Consider the following 20,443-nt stretch of genomic DNA (forward strand, 5'->3'; position numbering starts at 1 on the left):
TTTTTTTAAAAAGTTAAAAATAGTTTTTTTGGAGTTTTTAAGTTTTATCTTTAAGAGGAGTTTTTACTTGATCCCACCCCTATATATATAGTACAATATGTTAATGTAACGTTCGAAATTATACTTTCCAATCTTTAACAAACATGGTTTGTTGTTGATTTTTTGATTTCACAAAGTATTTTGTAATATATAGTAAAATAATGTGTTAATATTTAGTTTTGTAAAAGTATATTGATATAATATAAATATAGTGAAAAAACAAAGTGAATAAATATTGATCCATAACAGATATTATGGTCTATTAAGATCTTAGTTTTTTAGGGAAAAGAGTTGTGAGGTTTAACCACAAAGCGACATACATCATAGTTATTTTCTTTTATTAGAATATACGTAGATTTAAAGTATCTTTAATATATTAATTATACATAAAAATTATATAACCTTCTAACTTCTCAAATCAAACTCATAGTACAATCGTAACATATGATAAATGAAGTATCAAAGGAGGAACAACTATATGTAAATACATGTAATACCATGAAATGATAGAAGATTAGTTAGACAAAAAGTGCAAGAATATATTACATTATTATATATATGAAACTCAAAAATGAAAATGACATATTTGAGAGGTTATAACAACCCGTTTGAATCGAAATCATTTCAGATTATTACTCAATATGTTTGACTTATTTATTTAAAAATAATAATTATAAAATAAAATTTGTATTTTAGTTATGATGATATTTTACAAAATAAAAATGATAGGCTTGATCTCCTTCCTCTTCACTTTCTCCCCTTGTTTTCCCACTATATATACATAAACCCCCTAGTACAACACCACCAATTTGGATCAGAAACCAAGAAATGGGAAATCTGGCTACCTCATTATTATACTTGTCATTGTTTTTGTTTTTTTATCAAATAAATGCCACTTCTTTTCTAAATTCTTCAAAGGCTACCTCCTGCAATGTTTTCAGAGGCAAATGGGTTTATGATCCATCCTACCCTCTTTACAACCCTTCTACTTGTCCTTTCATGGATCCCGAATTCGATTGTGTCAAATACGGACGACCGGATAGATCGTATCTCAAGTACAAGTGGCAGCCTTTCGGCTGCAATCTTCCCAGGTTCGGCCTTTTCTTTTTCCTTTTTACATTGTAAATAGGACATTCTTAAAACATGTAGACTGTCCTGATTACCGGTAAAAGGACATTTTAAAATATGTTACAATGTAAAATATTGATTTGATAATTTTGAAGTGTAAGTGAATTGGTGGTTGCAGGTTTAATGGGGTAGAGCTGTTGAATAAATGGAGGGGAAAGAGGATAATGTTTGTGGGTGACTCACTGAGTTACAATATGTGGATTTCACTGAGTTGCATGATTCATTCAGGGGTGCCTAATGCTAAGTACACACTTGTTAAGACAGGAAGTGTTCTTACTGATCTTATGTTTCAGGTTAGTTTTTATTGTCTTTTTTTTATTTGTATTTATTTTTATTTTTAAATTATTATTTTTACCTTATGGTCAATTTTATCAATCTAGCTACCTCCGTGTTTCTCTTTCTTATCGTCACGCTTTTCTTCTTTACTTTAATTAGTGGGACTATCCCACGCTTTGTTGTGGTTATTTAATTGGTATAAGCTTCGTTCAAAACATAGAATAAAAAACATGTCAAGAATATATTCAGAAATCACGTAAAGTTTACTTACGTTATTGTATTGTAACATTTTAGAATCTAATTTGTTAGATATTATAATTAACAAACATATTAAGTTTAGTGAGTAAATATAATATTAAATTCACCATTCTAAAAATTGTTTTGTCAAATAATACAAATATATTAATATATATAATGTTAAATTCCGATATCTTAATGTCTTCGTTATGGCTTATACCGTAAATATTTGTATCCAAAACTAAAGGAACTAAAATGAAAACTTGATCAAAAGAAACCAAAAAATGTAGTATCCAAATCTATAGGGACCAAATATGCCAACGGTAAACTTGTACTATAAAATGCAAGCATTATCAAAGGAAAAAAAAAGTATAGCAGCTAAAACCATAAGGAGTATATAAGAAGTAAATATGTAGTATAATTTCTGCTAATAATAATATCAAAGTAAAAATTACTAAAAATAAAATTTGAATAATAATTGTTTAATATATTTTAGGTTTAATTATAACATAAGATAGCAAATGTGTTTTTAAAATTATATAATTTATTTTGAATAATGATAGCCGGAAATTGGTGCGTGACTTTAATGTACCTTTGTCTACGTAATTGCAAAAGCCAAAAGCGAATGTCTCTTTCTGCATTCATGATCTTCAGCAACGCTACTTGTAATTTGTGCATTAGTTGTAGTACTCCATAATTACTTTTATACATATTTACTACCTTTTTGGAAATATTTCAACCATTATATTAATTTATTCACAAAATTCCGGATTTAATATTATATATATATATATATTATACATATATTTTTATGTATGTATATCTTAATTTATTTTTTTAATTTAAAATATACGTGCATGCACAATTGTTTAATTTTAGATTGAAAATTTAATAGTCTAATGGGTAAACTTTATTTTCCAACACTTACAGCGCCTTTATTGTTAAAGTTTATTTTGCCAGCTGGTTAAGCTTTAACACTCATTCCTTTTGGAGCCACAAAACTTCTAAAAGTTTTTTGTTAAGAGTGAAGTGTCATTTTATTTCTCAGAAAAATAATATGAATTTAGTCTAAAAAGTTTATTTTTAGTATATGAACCATCTATGTTTTTTTAATTCTTGCTAATCACGTCTAAATCAATTACCGTGTTAAATTGAATCGTTAAGTTAGATGTAGACATGTCTTTTCACTTTTTTTAATTATATGAGTATCGTGTCAAAATCGTCCCAGAAATTTGGTTACATTTGCGAATTTCGTCCAAACATATTTTTTTCGCAATTATACCCTTGATGTTTCCCAACAGTTGCTAATTTCGTCTAAATTGTTAACTCGGCCTAAATTCAACGTTAACTCAAGGGTGTTACTGTACTTTTGCATGTTTGTTTACAACATTATTATTATTATTATTATTATTACTACTACTACTACTACTACTACTACTACTACTACTACACTGAGCTAAACCCTTTATATGTCTAAAAATAAAGAAGAATAAATAAACGGATACTATATTGGATTCAAACATAGGAATCGTGAGATGTTATATATATCTCATCGAACAAACAGATACTAAATAATAATAATAATAATAATAATAAGTTAATAATAATAATAATAATGTAAACAAACATGTAAAAGGACAATAACACTTCTGAGTTAACGTTGAATTTAGACCAAGTTAACAATTTGGACGAAATTGGCAACGGTTGGGAAACATCGAAGGTCTAATTGCGAAAAAAATATGTTTGGACGAAATTCACAAATGTGATCAAACCTCAAGGACGATTTTGGAACTTTACTCATATAATTAAGAAAGAGTAAAAAGACATGTCTATTCCTGACTTAACGATTCAATTTAACGTGGTTAGTGATTTGGATATAGTTGACAAGAATTAGGAAATGTGGATGATCCATATGCAAAAAATAAACTTTTTGGATTAAATTCGAATTATTTGCCAAACCATAACGACGAAATGACACTTTGCGCTTTTTTCTAAAATAAAGCATGAATAAAACATTCAATTTTAATTTTGATATTATTTTTATTTTTATTAACTGAAATCAAATATTCGTAAGATCATTTTGTAATAAATGTTAAAAAAAAAACAGGCAAAATTGTTTTTTTTAAGTATATTTTATTTGACATACTTTTTGAGGTATTTAGAGTTGTCTTCCAATAATATACCCAATAAAGGTACCACTACTTAAGCGTGTAGTATTATTTTATTCAAGTTAAAAGCCCATCATGGCGGTTGTTCACTTGTTCATCATTTGCTCCTTGATTTGTTGCTTAATTTTCCAATCATATTTATGTTTTCTTTTCAGATTTTCTAGGGACACCGCCCAATTGCTAAAACACCGGCCTATACGCCGTGTATAGGTCTATACGCGGCGTATAGGCCGGTGTTCTTAGAAAATCCAATTTCTTTTATTATGTTTTTTTTAATTTTTTTTCTTTGTTATCTTGTTATTATTATTATTATTATTATCATTATATATTAATTAATTAATTATTTATTATTTAATATCCTTTCGGTGAAAAACAGTTAAAACATATATATACCAAAAATCATTGTTAAATCTGTACAAATAAAAGAAAATACGACAACTAAAACATAAAATCTACGTGAAGTCCCCCATGTCCATGCCCATGTCGTCATGGTGGCCCACGAGCCCCCCGAACGCGTCGCCAACGTCGGCGTCGTCCTCTCCCCTGCGCCTCGGCCCCGAACCGTCCGGGGCATCCACGTCGTCGCCCTGTCCGCGTCTCACGCCAGACGTGCTCGCCTCGTGGTCAAAACTAGGGGGTAGTGGCGGTGGCACGGTGTACTGCTGTCCAGACAGCTCCGCTACCCGACTGGCAACAATTCAGTCGATCTGGCGCGAAATCTGGCTCATCCGCCAGTCCGTCTGGCGCGACATCCGCCTCATCTCCAATTCTAGGGCCTCCAACCTAGCGTCGGTGGCGGGACCCAGACGTACCGCGCGATATGTGCGTGGAACGTGCTGCGTCGGCCCCTAACAACAAAACAACATAAATACGTTTAATACGAAGTCGAATTAAAAGAAACGATAAAACGATAATATATTAAAACGTACCTGAGATGCGCCCGGATCCTCACGTCCGGCACCACCGTCGTCAGGATCCCTGCCGGCCCCCTCCCCTGCGTCGACAGGCTTATGTACAAGCTCCACCTCCGGTGCCGCGATCGGGGGAGGCTCGACTAAAGGTACCGGGACGTAAGGCGCACGTGCCCCCGCCCTCGCCACCAGTCGGTCCCGCGGGCCGTGGGGCCCGGGGAACGAACGCACAATGTGCATGCCGCCGCAACGCTGGCGGTCCAGCGGGCAGGGACGGGTCGGAGTGATACGCAGGCCGTCCACCAGGTCTCTATGGCCCAGAGATATCGCAAGCTGGGTGACGTACCCGCCACCCATCAAAGACCCTTGTCCCTGCCTGAACTGGTAGGTGACAAAATAGTCTGCAAAACTCCATCAAAGACCCATCAAAGAATCTTGTCCCTAGCGAGGTTGCAGTGCCTGTGAGTCAGCAGACACCTAAAAAAAAAGGTCGCGTAGGCTGCAGTGATCCGCGCCCTGATTGCGACCCGCAATGGACATCGCAATTAGCCTGTGAAGGTACCTGTGTAATATAAGATAATATAATTTATTAACAATAATAATAATACAATGTTATATTATATTATATTATATTATATTATTGCATATTATATTATATTATAATATAATATTATATTATTAATATATATTACGTTATACTAAACAATAGAATACATTTTAAGAACGTACATGTGCAGCGGGTCCATAATAGACGAGAGTTTGGAACTGGTGCCCAAGGTTCTATTCCCGAAGTCGTGATCGCTGATGGCCTGCCACTATACCCGCAGCTCGTCCTCCGGCATCTGGTGGATGCTCTCCGTGTATATCGGGCTGCGTACCTCCTGCGCGATGTATAAGCCCAGAGCAACCGCGAACTCCTCCATCGAGAGATGGACGTCATGCCCGAACATGCGGAAGTAAACCTCCGACTGTGTCGTACCGGCGCCTGGCACCCTCATTTGAATCTCTGGCGTAGCAGGCGCGCGGGGCCTGCAATAATATAATATAATATAATATAATATAATATAATATAATATAATATAATATAATATAATATAATATAATATAATATAATATAATATATTAAAAACATAACAATGTGGAGTAAACTTACGTAACGCGTATCGTGGAGTAAACCTCCAGTTTCAGCTCCCGGTGAGCTGATAGCGGCATACTGAAGCATCGGCTCCAGGGCATATCATGTCCAATGTACTCAGCCGTCTGCTGGTGCGCGTCACAGGACTCCAAAAACGACCAGGAATAATCGTGCTGGGAAACGGGTGCATCTGGCGTAGGCGAATGTATCGTGTGTGGGCGTCCGAACCCTCATCGAACTGCACATGAGGGTAGGTGAGCAACACGTTGTTGCCCTCGGGGGGTCCGCGGCCCTGCCCGAGCTGCTCGAGCTCGTGCTCAATCTCGTCGTCCACAAACTATAATAACAAAAAATAATAATAATAATTAAAACAATAACAATTACAATAATAACAATAAATAGTAATAATAATATTTAAAATAATATTTACAACAAATAATAATAATTATAATAATAATTATTATAATAAAAATATTAATAATAACAATAAATACTAATAATAAATAGGCCTATTGGTTTTTATTGGTCCCAAGTATGTCTTTTTTGCCGGCGCTGGTCCCAACTATCACTTTAACTGCCAACGGTCCCAACTTTCACACATGTGTCTGCCACCAGTCCATGACTAACCGAGTACTAACTCCGTTATGTTTTAGCTGACGTGTCCATCCTACGTGTTAAAAAACGTTGACGTGACTGCCTGCGTGTATATTAATAACAAAAACCCTTCTCCTCCTGTATATTAATAACAAAAAACCCTAAACCCAAATCGATATCTCACCAAATAAACTCGGCTCGGCTCTTCTTATATTCTAGAGAAACTCTCTGCGTGCAGCCGAACTAAACTCGGCTCTTCTTATATTCTGCTGGCGTTTCTTATACAACACTCCACCAAATCCAACCACACACGCCGCCGCAATCACTCCGAAAGCAATTCCGGCCTTCTTCTCGCCGCTCATTCCACCGGACTTCGAACCGTCGTGTTCCTCACTCTTCACATTTGACACGTCAGCAGCGTCCGCAGCCTCCGGTGCCGGAGTATGAGATTGTGGTTTATTATCCGACGGAGTAGGAGCAGGCGGTAGATCTGATGATGCTGGTGGATGTGACGGCGAAGGTGAAGGCGGAGGAAGTGGCGGTGAGGAGTCGGCGGAGGTAGCGAGGTGTGGTGCCGGTGCCGGTGAGGTAGCGGTTGGATCTGAAGATGTGACGGGAGACATTGTGGTGGATGAATAGAATGAAATGAATATGAATAGTGAGTGGGTGTATATAGATATTATTAGATATGATATAGGGGAATGGAATCACGTAACAAAATTGTGAGTGGAGGAATAACCGTGAAGGAAGGTTGCGGGAATTAAAAGCTGAGAGCCGGTTGGTGAGCTGGCATTTATAGATGACGCAGGCAGCCACGTCAACGTTTTTTAACACGTAGGATGGACACGTCAGCTAAAACATAACGGAGTTAGTACTCGGTTAGTCGTGGACTAGTGGTAGACACATATGTGAAATTTGGGACCGTTGGCAGTTAAAGTGATAGTTGGGACCAGCGCCGGCAAAAATGAAATACTTGGGACCAATAAAAACCAATAGTCCTAATAAATATTATTAATAATATTTATAACAAATAATAATAATAATTATAATAAAAATATTAATAATAACAATAAATACTAATAATAAATATTATTAATAATATTTATAACAAATAATAATAATAATTATAATAAAAATAATTATAATAAAAATATTAATAATAATAAAAATATTAATAATAATAATAAATACTAGTAATAAATATTGATAATAATATTTATAATAATATTAATAATAATAATAATATTATTATTAAAAATAAATGAAAAAAAATTATATCAGACGCGACGTATAGAGCTATACGCCGCGTCTGACAGTCCAGGTAAACCGACGGCCGGACTCCGGCCGTTTTACGGCCTGAGTCCAACCGACAGTTTTATCCATCCAAACAACATAATCAACATCATCACATCATCAACAACACATATTAATCATCATGTTAACTTAATCATCATCACTAATATAATATTAAAAAATTACCTCCATATCGTGTGGGTGTCGACGTCGGGTGAAATCTCGTCGTCTCGTTTGGTATTCTGGTCGCCGTCCGATATAGGCTCGTGTGTGGATGCTCGGTCGTTCGCGCGGGAGTTTTGAAATTTGAAAGTGGGCGTCTGAGCATGCGTCTGTTGATAATATGGGGCCTCAGACGCCACGTATAGGCCTATACGTGGCGTCTTAGGCCTACGTCCGGTAGCTGAGCAGACGTCTACTGATATAAGGGGTCCTAGACGCCACGTATAGGCCTATACGTGGCGTTTGAGGCCTATTTTTGTATTTAATTATCATTATTTATTAGTATTTATTATTTATTAGTTATTAATATTAATATTAATTTGTTATTTAGTTATTATTTATTATTATTATTATTATTATTATTATTATTATTAATTTTATTATTTTTTTATATTATTTAGTTATTAATGTTAATATTAGTTTGTTATTTAATTATTGTTATTTATTATTATTAAAATTATTGTTATTTATTATATATTATTATTATTATAAATTTTTTTTGTCCATTGATACTATGTCTTCTATAAGCTGTCTAGATCTACGTTAGAGGATTCCCTCTCGCCAACCCTGACGTATGTCTTTGTACTCCTTCAAACGTTGTCTGAACCGTGTTTTCCATTCGAGCGCCGTCGGTACGTCGCTTCTTTCCCAATTAGGGTTTGGCCTAGGCATTGGGAAATCCCCTACCAGGTTTATATATATCCAGTGATCACCTCCCCAATTAGCGATGCCTATAACCTATGGGTCCGGAACCAAGTCAGGACCGATTCTCAATGGGAAGTAAGATTCGATCTGATTGCCAACTAGGTTGACTAACACACACGCGTATGTCTGAGCAGCCACGTGCCCGTGACCGGGTAAGCTGAACCAACGACTCGGCGGCGCGGGTTTGACCGTGTTGTAGTATGGAATGCTGGAATGAACCCAGCTGTACAATCTGTCATCCTCTTTGTTGAACATCGCCCTCCACCACCCTTCGTTCGTTTCCAGCTCGTTCTGCATCGCCCGCCTAATATCTGGCCAAACTTTTTCATGTATCCCCAAACCCACTGCAATTGACCGAAAACCGCAGTTACCGTCTGGGCGTACGTTTTTGATGTCTGCGACGAACGGCTGGGCCCAGCTAGGAATGACGCTCCTAAACATTTCTATCGCCGGTACTTACGCAGGCGAAACCATCAAAGGAAACCCGAGGTGAGCTCCCGTAGTTCGTCCACAAGGAGTTTTAAACCGCGACGCTGACTGGGACAACGAACGATTCAGCGAGGATGGGGTGGGGTTTTCTTGGCTGGGCCCCTGTGACGAGGATGGGTTGTAGGAGCTGTGTCTGGGGAGATCTGGAGCGGGGGTGTATGCGCTGTGCTTTGGGAGATCTGGTTTTTTGGGACGCCCCCGAGGGTCCTCTCTTTTTTCTGGCTCCTTCTTTTTAGATCTCCCTGGAATATTAGACAAGAGCCTGGCGAAAAATCTTTTCTTTTGATTAGGGTAATCTATGGACGATAACGTATCTGTGATGTCCAGTAGACCTGCTGCGTAGTCTGGCTCTTCGTTCGGCGGACAGGCTGGATCAAAATTAAGCCTCCTCCAGAACGGGTCAACATCCTCTATTGGGATACACGTGTCATTAACTATGTATCCCTCAATCCGACAGGCACATGGCAGCTCCGAAGACGAATACAAATGGTGGTCGCATGAAGCGTGCCGTCACGCATCTTGTGTATCAACCCATACTCGTTCGCAAGTAGACCCAGAGCGTGAATCGACACCCTGTTTATTAGCTTCTTCAACCAGACGTGCTGTCGATGTCCTTCCATGACCTTCGAGCGGGAGGCTTCAAAAGATTTACCGATTTCTTTCATCTGCGAGTTGACCATTTTAAGGATTTGCCTGGCAATTGTGTCGAGCGAGTTGTTGCTTTCATTGAGGTACCTTTTCAGATTTGCGTGCTGGCTCTCAACTCAGTTCGTCGTAGTTTCGCCGTAGTTTCGACATTCGTCAATCCAGTAGGCTACAAACTTGTGTTTGTATGGATCTAGCCAGCTCTTGCGAATGTATTGCTAGACCTCTGAAAAATAAAAAGGAAACGTTATTAACAGGTATGTTTAGGCTATTAAAAATTGTCAGGTGATACGAAGGACTCACCGGCTCTATCGTCCCGTATCAAATGACGCTCCATGTTGAGGCGACGGTGGTCGTACTCCTGAATCGTCGGCGACTGATACAGGATCTTCCACCAGTATGCAAAGTCCATCCCCATTTCCGTGCTATATAGGCCCTTAAATTTTCTCCTTATATTCTCGAATATATGCCACCTGCATAAATTTTTGGTGGCATTAGGGAAAACCGCGTCGCATGGGTTCATGAGGGCCTGGTCCGCATCAGTCAGGATCACGCGTGGCTCCATGCAGTCGTAGAGCATTTTTTTAAGTTTCCCCAGAGCCCAGCCGAAGTTCCTCTGCCGTTCCCTGATCACAAACGCGGCGGCGATACAAAACGATTGTGATGTTGAGGTCACACCGATAAACTGAACCAACGGTCAGTCGTACATGTTGGTGTTGTACGTCGTGTCAACCATCAGCACCTCGGGGAACGCACGCCACATCTTATGCGACTTACTATGACAAAAGAAAATTTCCTCCGTCCTATCGTCGGTATCACTCTCCCGGGTATAGAACGTGAAACCGTTGCCTGCGAGAAAGTTTTCCAGCGCCTACATTGGATGAAATAAAACATTGCTAAATATTACAAGCACGACATGTACACATTAAAACTACAAGTGTTTTGGACTACCTTCATAGGGGTGTCGCCTAGTAGCCCATCCCTCATAATCTTGGCGGTGGGGTTGTATATATCTTTTAATGCAAGTTGCACACCGGGAAACTTTTCGCGGAGGGCTGCTTCGATTTCTTGCGGTTTCACGCCGGCCCTGTGTAAACTCTCAACCATATCCAGCTGGTCGGTGTTCATTTTTCTAAAAGACGCACACCCCTCCTCGAATTCAACGGGATCGTGGTTGTGAGTCTCGTTTACCACTTGAACCCTCCAACATGTACCCCTCGAGTCGTACCTGCCCAGGATCTTAAACGGACAGCATTTTTTGATGCTGCCGGTACGTCTCACCGTCGCCTTTATTTTGGGTTCGCCTCCACGATTGCATGCAAGGTCCACGGCGTTTTTCCTTGACCGCTGGACCACAACAACAAACCGATGCTCTCGTCCTCTAACTTTTACCCATTTCTCCAGCTCCTCGTGGCTCTCAAAAATCTGAAACAGTTTTACGCTAATTCTTAAGCCGTTTATTAAATAACATATAAACAAATAATATTAACTTAAAAAAAACACACGTTGTCTTACAGCATCTGTTTTATACGAAACCTTCACATCGCGTATGTAGTCGTCATCGTACTCATCTTCGTTATTTGGGTTTGGCCCGGCATAATCATTTCGCCCGTGGTGCGATGAAGACTCGGTTCCATAAAACGGATCATTTGCTACTGGTGGCTGGTACGATGACGTAGCCTGACCTCCGTAATCCGATCAGGCGACAAATGACGGGTACGAAAGCTGTCTACTGTAATCCGACACGAAGTACTCCTACCATTCATAAATTAGAAATTCAAAACAACAGTGCCAGTGGTAATAATTAATAATAATAATACCTATAATAATATAAAATATAATATTTTAATAATAAATAAGAATATTAAAATAATAATAAGATAACCGTATATTTACAAAAAGACTGTATAACAAAACCTGGTTCAAGTTTGGCAAGCCCGGCGAGCCAGTGTTACCATAAAACTGCTCGGGCTGGGTATCATACCCGACATATTCCTAACAAAACGTAATGCAGCATGTGTTAGTAAAAAAAACTACCAAATTCATACTAAATAAATATATGACGAAACCTGGTTCAAGTCGGGTAACCACGACGTGCCAGGCTGATCGTTCGCAGCGTAACCCGGGTCCTCAAATAAATGGTTAAACCAAGACATTCTGGGTATATATAGTACAAATGTTGTATTGTTTTTCATTGAATGACGAAACATAGTGTCCAACATTTATAATAAAGAAAGGAAAGGAGGGAAAGGAGGGGAGCCGGCCTCCAATAATTCAGCAACATCAAGACGCCACGTATAGACCTATACGTGGCGTCTAAGGTACGAGTTGACAACCTAGCCCAGCTTTTGCAGGGCAGGTTGTAATCCAACTAAGACGCCGCGTATAGGCCTATACGTGGCGTCTTAGTCATAAAAAGACGCCGTAGATAGGTCTATACGCGGCCGATAGGGGAGCTTTTCTAGAAAAACATACGCTTGTCTTGTTATGTTTTTTTTTCTTTTTTTTTGTTATTTATAATAATTATTATTAATATTATTTTAATTATGAATAATATATTATTATCCACAATTCGGCAAAGCGTGTTCAGTAGTAGGCCTTATATGGGAAAATTGACATTGCAAAACGACCCTTCAATTTATTGGCTGCTATCGTTATGGACATCTTGAATCAGTTATGGTGATTACCTTGGGAAAAACTAACAGTGCCAAACGAACCATTTCTTGGATGCTCTCGGTATCGGCACCTCAAATCCGCCTCTTCGATATCTTCAAACTCCAACGCTCTTGACCTTCAGCCACCATCGGCAATCGTAGTTGTGTTCACTCAAACACATATCAGTCGTCACTAAGCTTAAGCTTAGGCTTGTTATTAGTTTTATTTTTAGTTATGGGTATTCTAAGTTGGTCATGTTGCGTATATTAAAGAATTATCGGCTTTTATATATACGTATACATATATAGTAGATGTGCGTTATAAGAATTCATTGCGTCGAGATAACCAACACCAGATCGAGACGCTAGTTTGATGAGTTTCAATCTCTCGGATCCGTGGTATACGTTAATGGTAGCGAGAACGTGAGCCCATATTTTGGACAGATAAGTGGAAATTCGGTTATTGCTCCAGCTCAACGAGCACCAGACTGAGATATTAGCCGGGACCTACCTGAACCGGTTGACACATGCTGACGTGGATTTAGGCTCCGTGTTGGCGCTGATATTAACACGTTTGCATAATACACAATGAAAGCACAAACTCAAACAACAATCCATACAATAGCAATTCTCTTCAACGACCAGTCAAACAAGAAGAAGAGAAAAATAACGAAGACAATTGCTATTGTATGGATTGTTGTTTGAGTTTGTGCTTTCATTGTGTGTTATGCAAACGTGTCAATGAATGTTGTAAACATACGTGTTAATATCCGGGTCAGCACCGAACCTAAACCCACGTCTGCATACGTGTCAACCGGTTCAGCTAAGTGCGAACTAATATCTCAATCTGGTGCTCGTTATGTTGGAGCAATGACCGAATTTCCACCTATCTGTCCAAAGTAGGGGCTCCCGTTCTCGCTGCCGTTAGCGGATACCGCGGATCCGAGAGATTCAAACTCATCAAACTAGCGTCTCGATCCGGTGCTGGTTATCTCGACGCAATGAATTCTTATACCGCACATCTACTATATATATATATAAATGTATATATAAAAGCCGATAATTCTTTAATATACGCAACATGAACAACTTAGAATACCCCCAACTAAAAATAAAACTAATAACAAGCCTAAGCCTAAGCTTAGTGACGACTGATATGTGTTGAGTGAACACAACTACGGTTGCCGGTGGTGACCGGCGGTCAAGACCGTTGGAGTTCGAAGAAATCGAAGAGCCAGATTTGAGATGTCGATAACGAAAGCAGCCAAGAAATTGAAAGTTCGTTTGGAAATGCCAGTTTTCCCAAGTAAGCCACTGTAACTGATTGAAGATGCCCATAACGAAAGCAGCCAATAATTTAAAAGTTCGTTTCGCACTATCAATTTTCCCAAATAAGTCCTGCTACTAAACGGCCTTTATCGAATTTCCAATAATAATATGTTATTGATAATTAAATATTATTAACATTAATAATAATCATAAATAACATTAATAATAACAAAAGAAAAGAAATAAAAAAAAGGAAAAAAAAAACCATAATAAGACAACACTGGTGGGTTTTTCTAGAAAAACTCACTAAAATAAATATAACATAATACAATATAACATAATATAATATAATAATATAATATTATTATATTATATTATATTATTTTATACAATACGCTATACAAACGTACCTCCGAAAGTCTTGCGTCGCCGCCTAACCCCGACATCTGACTCTCTGGCGTACATCAGGTACCTAATAATAATAATATTTTAGTACTGATAATAATCCGAAACTAAATGTTTAATACTAATAATTATATGTTAAGAATAAAAATAATAATAATATAATAATTAATATTTTAATAGTATTTTACTATAATTATTTTAATAATAATAAAAATATAACAATTTATATTTAAATAGTATTTAAATATTATTATTTTAATAATAATAATACTATTTTAATAAATACAATAATAGTATTTTATTTTACTAACAATAATATTTTCATAACAACAATATCTTAATAATAGTATTAATATTTTAATAGTAATAATATAATAAAAATTTTAGCGCTAACGGTAACAATACGGGAAACTATTTTAAGTTTAGGAGGCCCGGCGAACTAGGGTTACCGTCAAACGGTCGGTGCCTAGACAAATTTATAAATTAAACCATTCACCAAATCTCTGTCCTAACATCTACAACTATGTCCTAACATGTAAAAAATAAAGATAAAACGAAACCTGGTTTAACTCCGACTGACCGTTAGCGCCGTCCGGCATCTCCTCGTCTGACTCCGGAAACATACATGGTTCAACTCCGACTGATCGTTACTCGTCCGGCATCTCCTCGTCCGACTCCGGAAACATATGTGGTTGTTGGTGTTGGTTGAATGAAGAGGGTGAGGGTTAAGAAAAAAAAATAAAGGAAAAAAGAAAAAATGGTAGAGAGGGAGGGGAGGGAGCCGGGCTTCAAAAATATACAACACTCTAGGCGCCGCATAGGGCTATACGCGGCGTATAGCCTGTACGATCCGACAACCCTATGACAGACCAGGCTAGGACGTCAAATTGTACCCTAAAACGCCGCGTATAGGCCTATACGCGGCGCCTAGAGCGGTGCTGGGGCGGTGTCCCTAGCAGGACCCCTTCTTTTCCCTTTAAATACTATTTTCAGATAACTAAATAATAGATTATAAATGCCTTTATTTTTCAACTATTAGTAATTTAGTCCTAGGGAATAATTTGTGTTAGTGTCGCTAAAAAGAAAATATTTTTTTAAGAGCAACTCCAGCCCTCTCTCTACTATACAGTTAAATTACATTATATTTTTATGATAGTGGATTTTAATAATCCAAATTTTGGTTTATCGACCGATATTAATCTCAACTTAATAAAATAATTTAATAAATTCTCTACATTAATCTTAATTTTCACTCTATTGTCTTCACTGAGCCTTTTCTAATCGGGAACTAACCCGGTTTGCTTTAGAGCAAAATATGTCATTTCTCAAATTGAGGGAGACAAATGAAAAATGCAATTTAACTTAAAAACTCGCCACCACGGCCGCCGCCGCCACCACCGCCACCGCCACCGCCACCGCCACCACCACCACGACCACTGCCACCACTGTGATTGGCTCCACCAACATTGCCACCGACACCGTCACCACCACAGCTGTCACTACCACCACCGCCACTACGTCCATCACCGCCGCCACCACCTGTTTATGAAGGGAGGGTTTGAAAATGGGATATTGGATTTTAACAATCCAAATTTTGGTCTTTTGGTCGACAATAATAATTATATAAATTTTTAAATAGACGGAGGTGGTGGCGGTGGTGGTACCGGTGTTGTTGTCGGCGGTGGCAATGGTGGCGGCGATGGGCGTGTCGGGAATGGTGGAGGCGGCGGTGGTGGCAGAGGTGGTGGTGACGGCGATGGCCGTGGTGGTGAGTTTTTAAGTTAAATTACATTTTTCATATGTCTCCCCCAATTTGGAGAAATAATATATTTTGCTCTAAAACTAACCGGGTTAGTCCCCGTTAAGAAAAGGCCTAGTGGAGGCAAATAGAGTGAAAGTTAATGTAGGGAATTTTCATAAGTTGGGATTAATATCGGCTAATATGCCAAAGTTTGAATTATTAAAGTCCAATATCCCTATACTTTTTACGAGCACAAGACCATAACTCTCCCTTTTAGAATTACCTGGGTCAATATAAAAAACCAAATTAGAAAACAAACAGTCCCACATTTTATGTATTGGGCGATAATAATCTCAACTTTAAAAATCACTATCAGTGGTCCAACCTTTCAACAATCTTTGTCTTAATGGGCCTATGATAAAAAATACCTAGCGTTGTTAAGTTTTTTTTCCGTGTTTCAAACTGATGTTTTAGGCTTTTGATCGAAAAAAGGATACGAGTGCACCGATGTAAAAGTTATCTCGAAGCAGTGATTCAAATGGCTTGATTTTTGTTAATTGAAAATTCAAACACATGAATTTAAACCATGTTTCGTCGTTTGAATCACCATTTCAAGATAAGTTTTACGTTAGTCGACTCGTATAATTTTTTTGATCAAAAGCCTTAAAACATCGATTTAAAATTCAGAAAAAAACTTAAAGACGTTAAGAGTTTTTTAACGGATGCTTATTGAGATAAAAATAGCGGAAAGGTTGGACAGTTGGTAGCGATTTTTAAAGATAAGAATATTATCTGCCATTGCACAAACGATGAGATTATTTATTTTCAATTTGTTGCGTTATAAAAAAACAGCTGATATTTGCTATCTTATTTTGTATTAAAGTTACTGAATACAATTTTAATAAACTTGCCTTAATATGTGAAAAACTAACAGAAAACGTCTTTCACCTGGACAACAATTAATCCTTTTATTGGTGTGCAACATTCTCTCAAAGCAATTTTGAATACTATTTTATATGCAAATTTGTATCATCTTTTATTATAAAAGAATTTCGTTATTTAATCAAATCTTAACTTATTTAATGTGTCCAAATTATTATTTTATAGAACTTTTACAAATACGTACGTTTTAAACGATTTTAGAAATTTAATTTACTAAGTTTAGGTTATAGAACTTTTTCATGAAACATACTTGATACTTTTTTTTTTCTGGTAAACATAATATCAAACTTGCATTTATTTCTGTAAACTTTTTTATAATTTCACAATATAAGAAATTATTATATGATATCACAATGAATCTAAATCATGTGAGTTGCATGTGGGAGTGGGATAACCTCACGAGAGGAGATGTACTGCAATAATAAATATACATTATTCGGCATTTATTCTTAAAACATATCAAGTTAAATTCAGACCTAATAACAAGTCATGTGTTAATTATTAATGTTTAATGTATCTGTTATTTATCAACAGGATTACGGATTAAAATTATCGATATACCGTACAACAACTATTGTCGATGTGGTGAACGAAAACGGGAAACGGGTACTAAAACTAGACTCCATCCGCCAAGGAAACATGTGGAAGGGAGCGGACGTGCTAGTTTTTAACTCGTGGCATTGGTGGACTCACACAGGACGTGACCAACCGTAAGATCAATTGATCGTATTAAGATCCATAAAGAATTTATGCGTTACATAGTATTCTATACTCGTTTTTTATTTGTTATTTTACGTATTTTATAGTATATATAACTTGAACGCAGGTGGGATTACATAGGAGAAGGAGGAAAACTTTACAAAGACATGAATAGACTCGTGGCGTATTATAAAGGAATGACGACGTGGTCAAGATGGATTAGTCGTTTTGTTGACCCGTCCAAAACCAAAGTCTTCTTCCAAGGCATTTCCCCAGTCCATTACGAGTATGTTCTTTGCTTATCTCCTTCTAGAAACATAAATTATATCGAAGATTAATCGTTGGTTTGAAAATACACAGGGGTAGGGACTGGAATGAGGTATCAAAATCATGCAAGGGTGAAACCCAACCATTTTTTGGTTTAAGGTATCCCGCGGGCACACCAATGGCATCGGTGGTAATCAATAAAGTCTTGGCCCGAGTAAAGAAACCGGTCTACTTACTTGACATCACCACACTTTCTCAATTTCGAAAAGATGCTCACCCAATGTACTATAGTGGCAACCACATTGGTCTAGACTGTAGCCATTGGTGTCTTCCTGGTTTGCCAGATACCTGGAACATACTTCTTTATGCAGCTCTCTCTGGCTAAGTTGGCGAGAAAATTGATTTTAGAATAGAGATCTTTGTATACGAACAAATGATACAAAGACGTCTGTGAACTAGCGTACCATGTTTACATAATATGAACATGGTATATTTGTTTGAGATGTGTATGATTCGTTTGTTTACTTAGGATTCGTCATATTCATATCCAGTTGTGATTTATTGCTAATTATTAGTCATAATCTTGATGGCTACATTAGTTTCCAATTTTTATAGTGTTAGATTCGTAATTGTAAGTGTAATAAAGAGATCACACTAATGATTCATTTGTAATATCTTTGATATTTGATTGCATTTTTGTTTTACGAAAAAGAATTGTGACAACAATGTTCTTCATAAAAGATGCAAATGGTGTTCATATATTCTCAAAGTCTCAGTCTCTCATTGTTCAAGGTTTAGTTTATTTGCATTATGCAATATCTAGTGATCATGGATTTAAATCCATAGACATCGAACAGATAGGGTTTTAGACCCATCAACGAGGATATAGAAAACATCCGAAAAGTGTAGATATCATTCTCGGGTCAACCATATTCACCCGTGAGTAAACTATAATTACCAGCAGACCTACTTTATTCATTCGCAAGCAGTTCGCGTCGATCGCGGAACCATCCTTGGAACTTCATGACAGGCTCATTCTCACTACTAACAAGCAAAATGAGTTGTCACCTACAGAGGAGGCAAACAGTACATAATGGCTAATACTCAGGCCAATCACAGTCCAAGGTTCCTTAAGAAACAAGGACGGGATGAAGAGCCAATCAATGGACGCCTGCAATGCACCCCCTAGGTCACAACCATCATTATCCGCCAGCTGTCACGGCCAATTAGAAACCACATACGTGCTCCCCCACAAGAATAAAATGTTCTACCGATAGTGATAGCTCGGTCAATCATTCTCTACCTTTCCGGCTATAAATACCACGCTGGAGGTTGGTTACGGGAAGATCCCATATTCCCCTTCTCGTAACAAGCTCATAGTGTTTTGTTTTGCAGGCTTTATCGGAGTCTACTCAAATTAGCTTGAACTATCTAGGTTGAACTAGTGTTTCTTTATTGGCGACACCCAAATCCGCTAGAACAAGTGATTGCTTTTATTTTCCGATCGAAATGATTCCAATCAGTCTCCTCTGTTCACACCTCCAACATCAATGAGAGCAGAACCCGCCACTGGCGTTCCCAGCCTCTACGATGAGGAATGCCTGACTAGAGAACAAAATCAGCATAATGATGAGAATTATGTAGCCTTCGAGCATCCGCAACAACAAGATCCATCGTTCCACTTCAGATATGATCGCACCCACCATAGTTGTTGGATTTAGATTTCAATCTAAGCTAATGAACACAATTACACTTAATGTAACAACAAAAACTGATCTAATCCTTTGAACAAATTATTATCACATTAATTGAATCCATACTTAAATTATTAACAAATTAATATTATTAAAGAAAATAAGAAGTGAAAATCATAAAGCTATTTAGAGGTTTCATATGGAAGAACAACTTTGGATTAATTATAATCAAATGATTACAATATATTGCCCCCCCTCAACCTTAGCTCATCATTCACTGATTTTCTTGTACAAGAGTACACTGATAAGGTGATTTTGTGATGTGTAAAGTGTTAATGAAGAAGAGAGTCTCTTCTTCATTTTATACATGTGCGAAACTATTGATGAGCTAAAGGTGAAAGAGACAATTAACAAATAAGTTACAAACTATTGATGAACTAATATAAACAATTGTCTATAAAAGAATCTTATGCTAACTACTGATCTATGTTGGAACAACTGATGTTTGTGCCATCAGTTGTTAGTCTTCAATTGTTTGGATCTTCAATAATTTGCTTGAGCAGTTGTTATATCCTTGGTGCTTTCATGTCAGCAGTTTATTTGATAAGATGTTTGAAGCAGTAGTTTGACAAAAACCATAATGAAGAATAACTGTTATTTGTATTGTTAGTTGTTTGGTTTCTGGCCATCAGTTCTTTGCTAGGTTCAACAATCTCCCCCTGAACTGATGATGCCAAAACCATTTATTAGTATGCTCCGTTGCATTATCTTGAAAGTCTTCTCTTGGCTGATTCTTTGATAAACTTAATAAATTCAACACCCAGACTATCATCTTCTTTCATCTGTAATGAAAGGTCTATCAACAACCATAACACATATTCATCCAACATGGGTACATCCTGCAGGTATGCCTTTTTTGATATGCCACTT

General features: G+C 37.4%; 1 protein-coding gene across 1 annotated transcript; it reads left to right on the top strand.

The window, feature by feature from the left end:
• The first annotated feature begins 760 nt into the window (after positions 1 to 760).
• LOC143610828 (protein trichome birefringence-like 39) lies at positions 761 to 18,519 on the top strand. Its single transcript, XM_077085198.1, has 5 exons — positions 761 to 1,130; positions 1,286 to 1,460; positions 17,388 to 17,563; positions 17,680 to 17,838; positions 17,913 to 18,519. The coding sequence occupies exons 1-5, from the start codon at positions 868 to 870 to the stop codon at positions 18,202 to 18,204; spliced, it is 1,065 nt and encodes a 354-aa protein (XP_076941313.1). The 5' UTR covers positions 761 to 867; the 3' UTR covers positions 18,205 to 18,519.
• The last annotated feature ends 1,924 nt before the right edge of the window (positions 18,520 to 20,443 follow it).

The sequence above is a fragment of the Bidens hawaiensis genome, unplaced genomic scaffold (assembly GCF_021521415.1).
Source record: "Bidens hawaiensis isolate Kalapana, Puna unplaced genomic scaffold, B.hawaiensis_p1.1 tig00028290_1, whole genome shotgun sequence".
Classification (NCBI taxonomy): Eukaryota; Viridiplantae; Streptophyta; class Magnoliopsida; order Asterales; family Asteraceae; genus Bidens; species Bidens hawaiensis.

Excerpts from the sequence above, each read along its gene's own strand:
- LOC143610828 (XM_077085198.1), top strand. The coding sequence starts at position 868 with ATGGGAAATCTGGCTACCTCATTATTATACTTGTCATTGTTTTTGTTT. Across the intron at positions 1,461-17,387 it reads TTACTGATCTTATGTTTCAG|GATTACGGATTAAAATTATC; the intron begins GTTAGTTTTTAT and ends ATTTATCAACAG. Across the intron at positions 17,564-17,679 it reads CACACAGGACGTGACCAACC|GTGGGATTACATAGGAGAAG; the intron begins GTAAGATCAATT and ends ACTTGAACGCAG.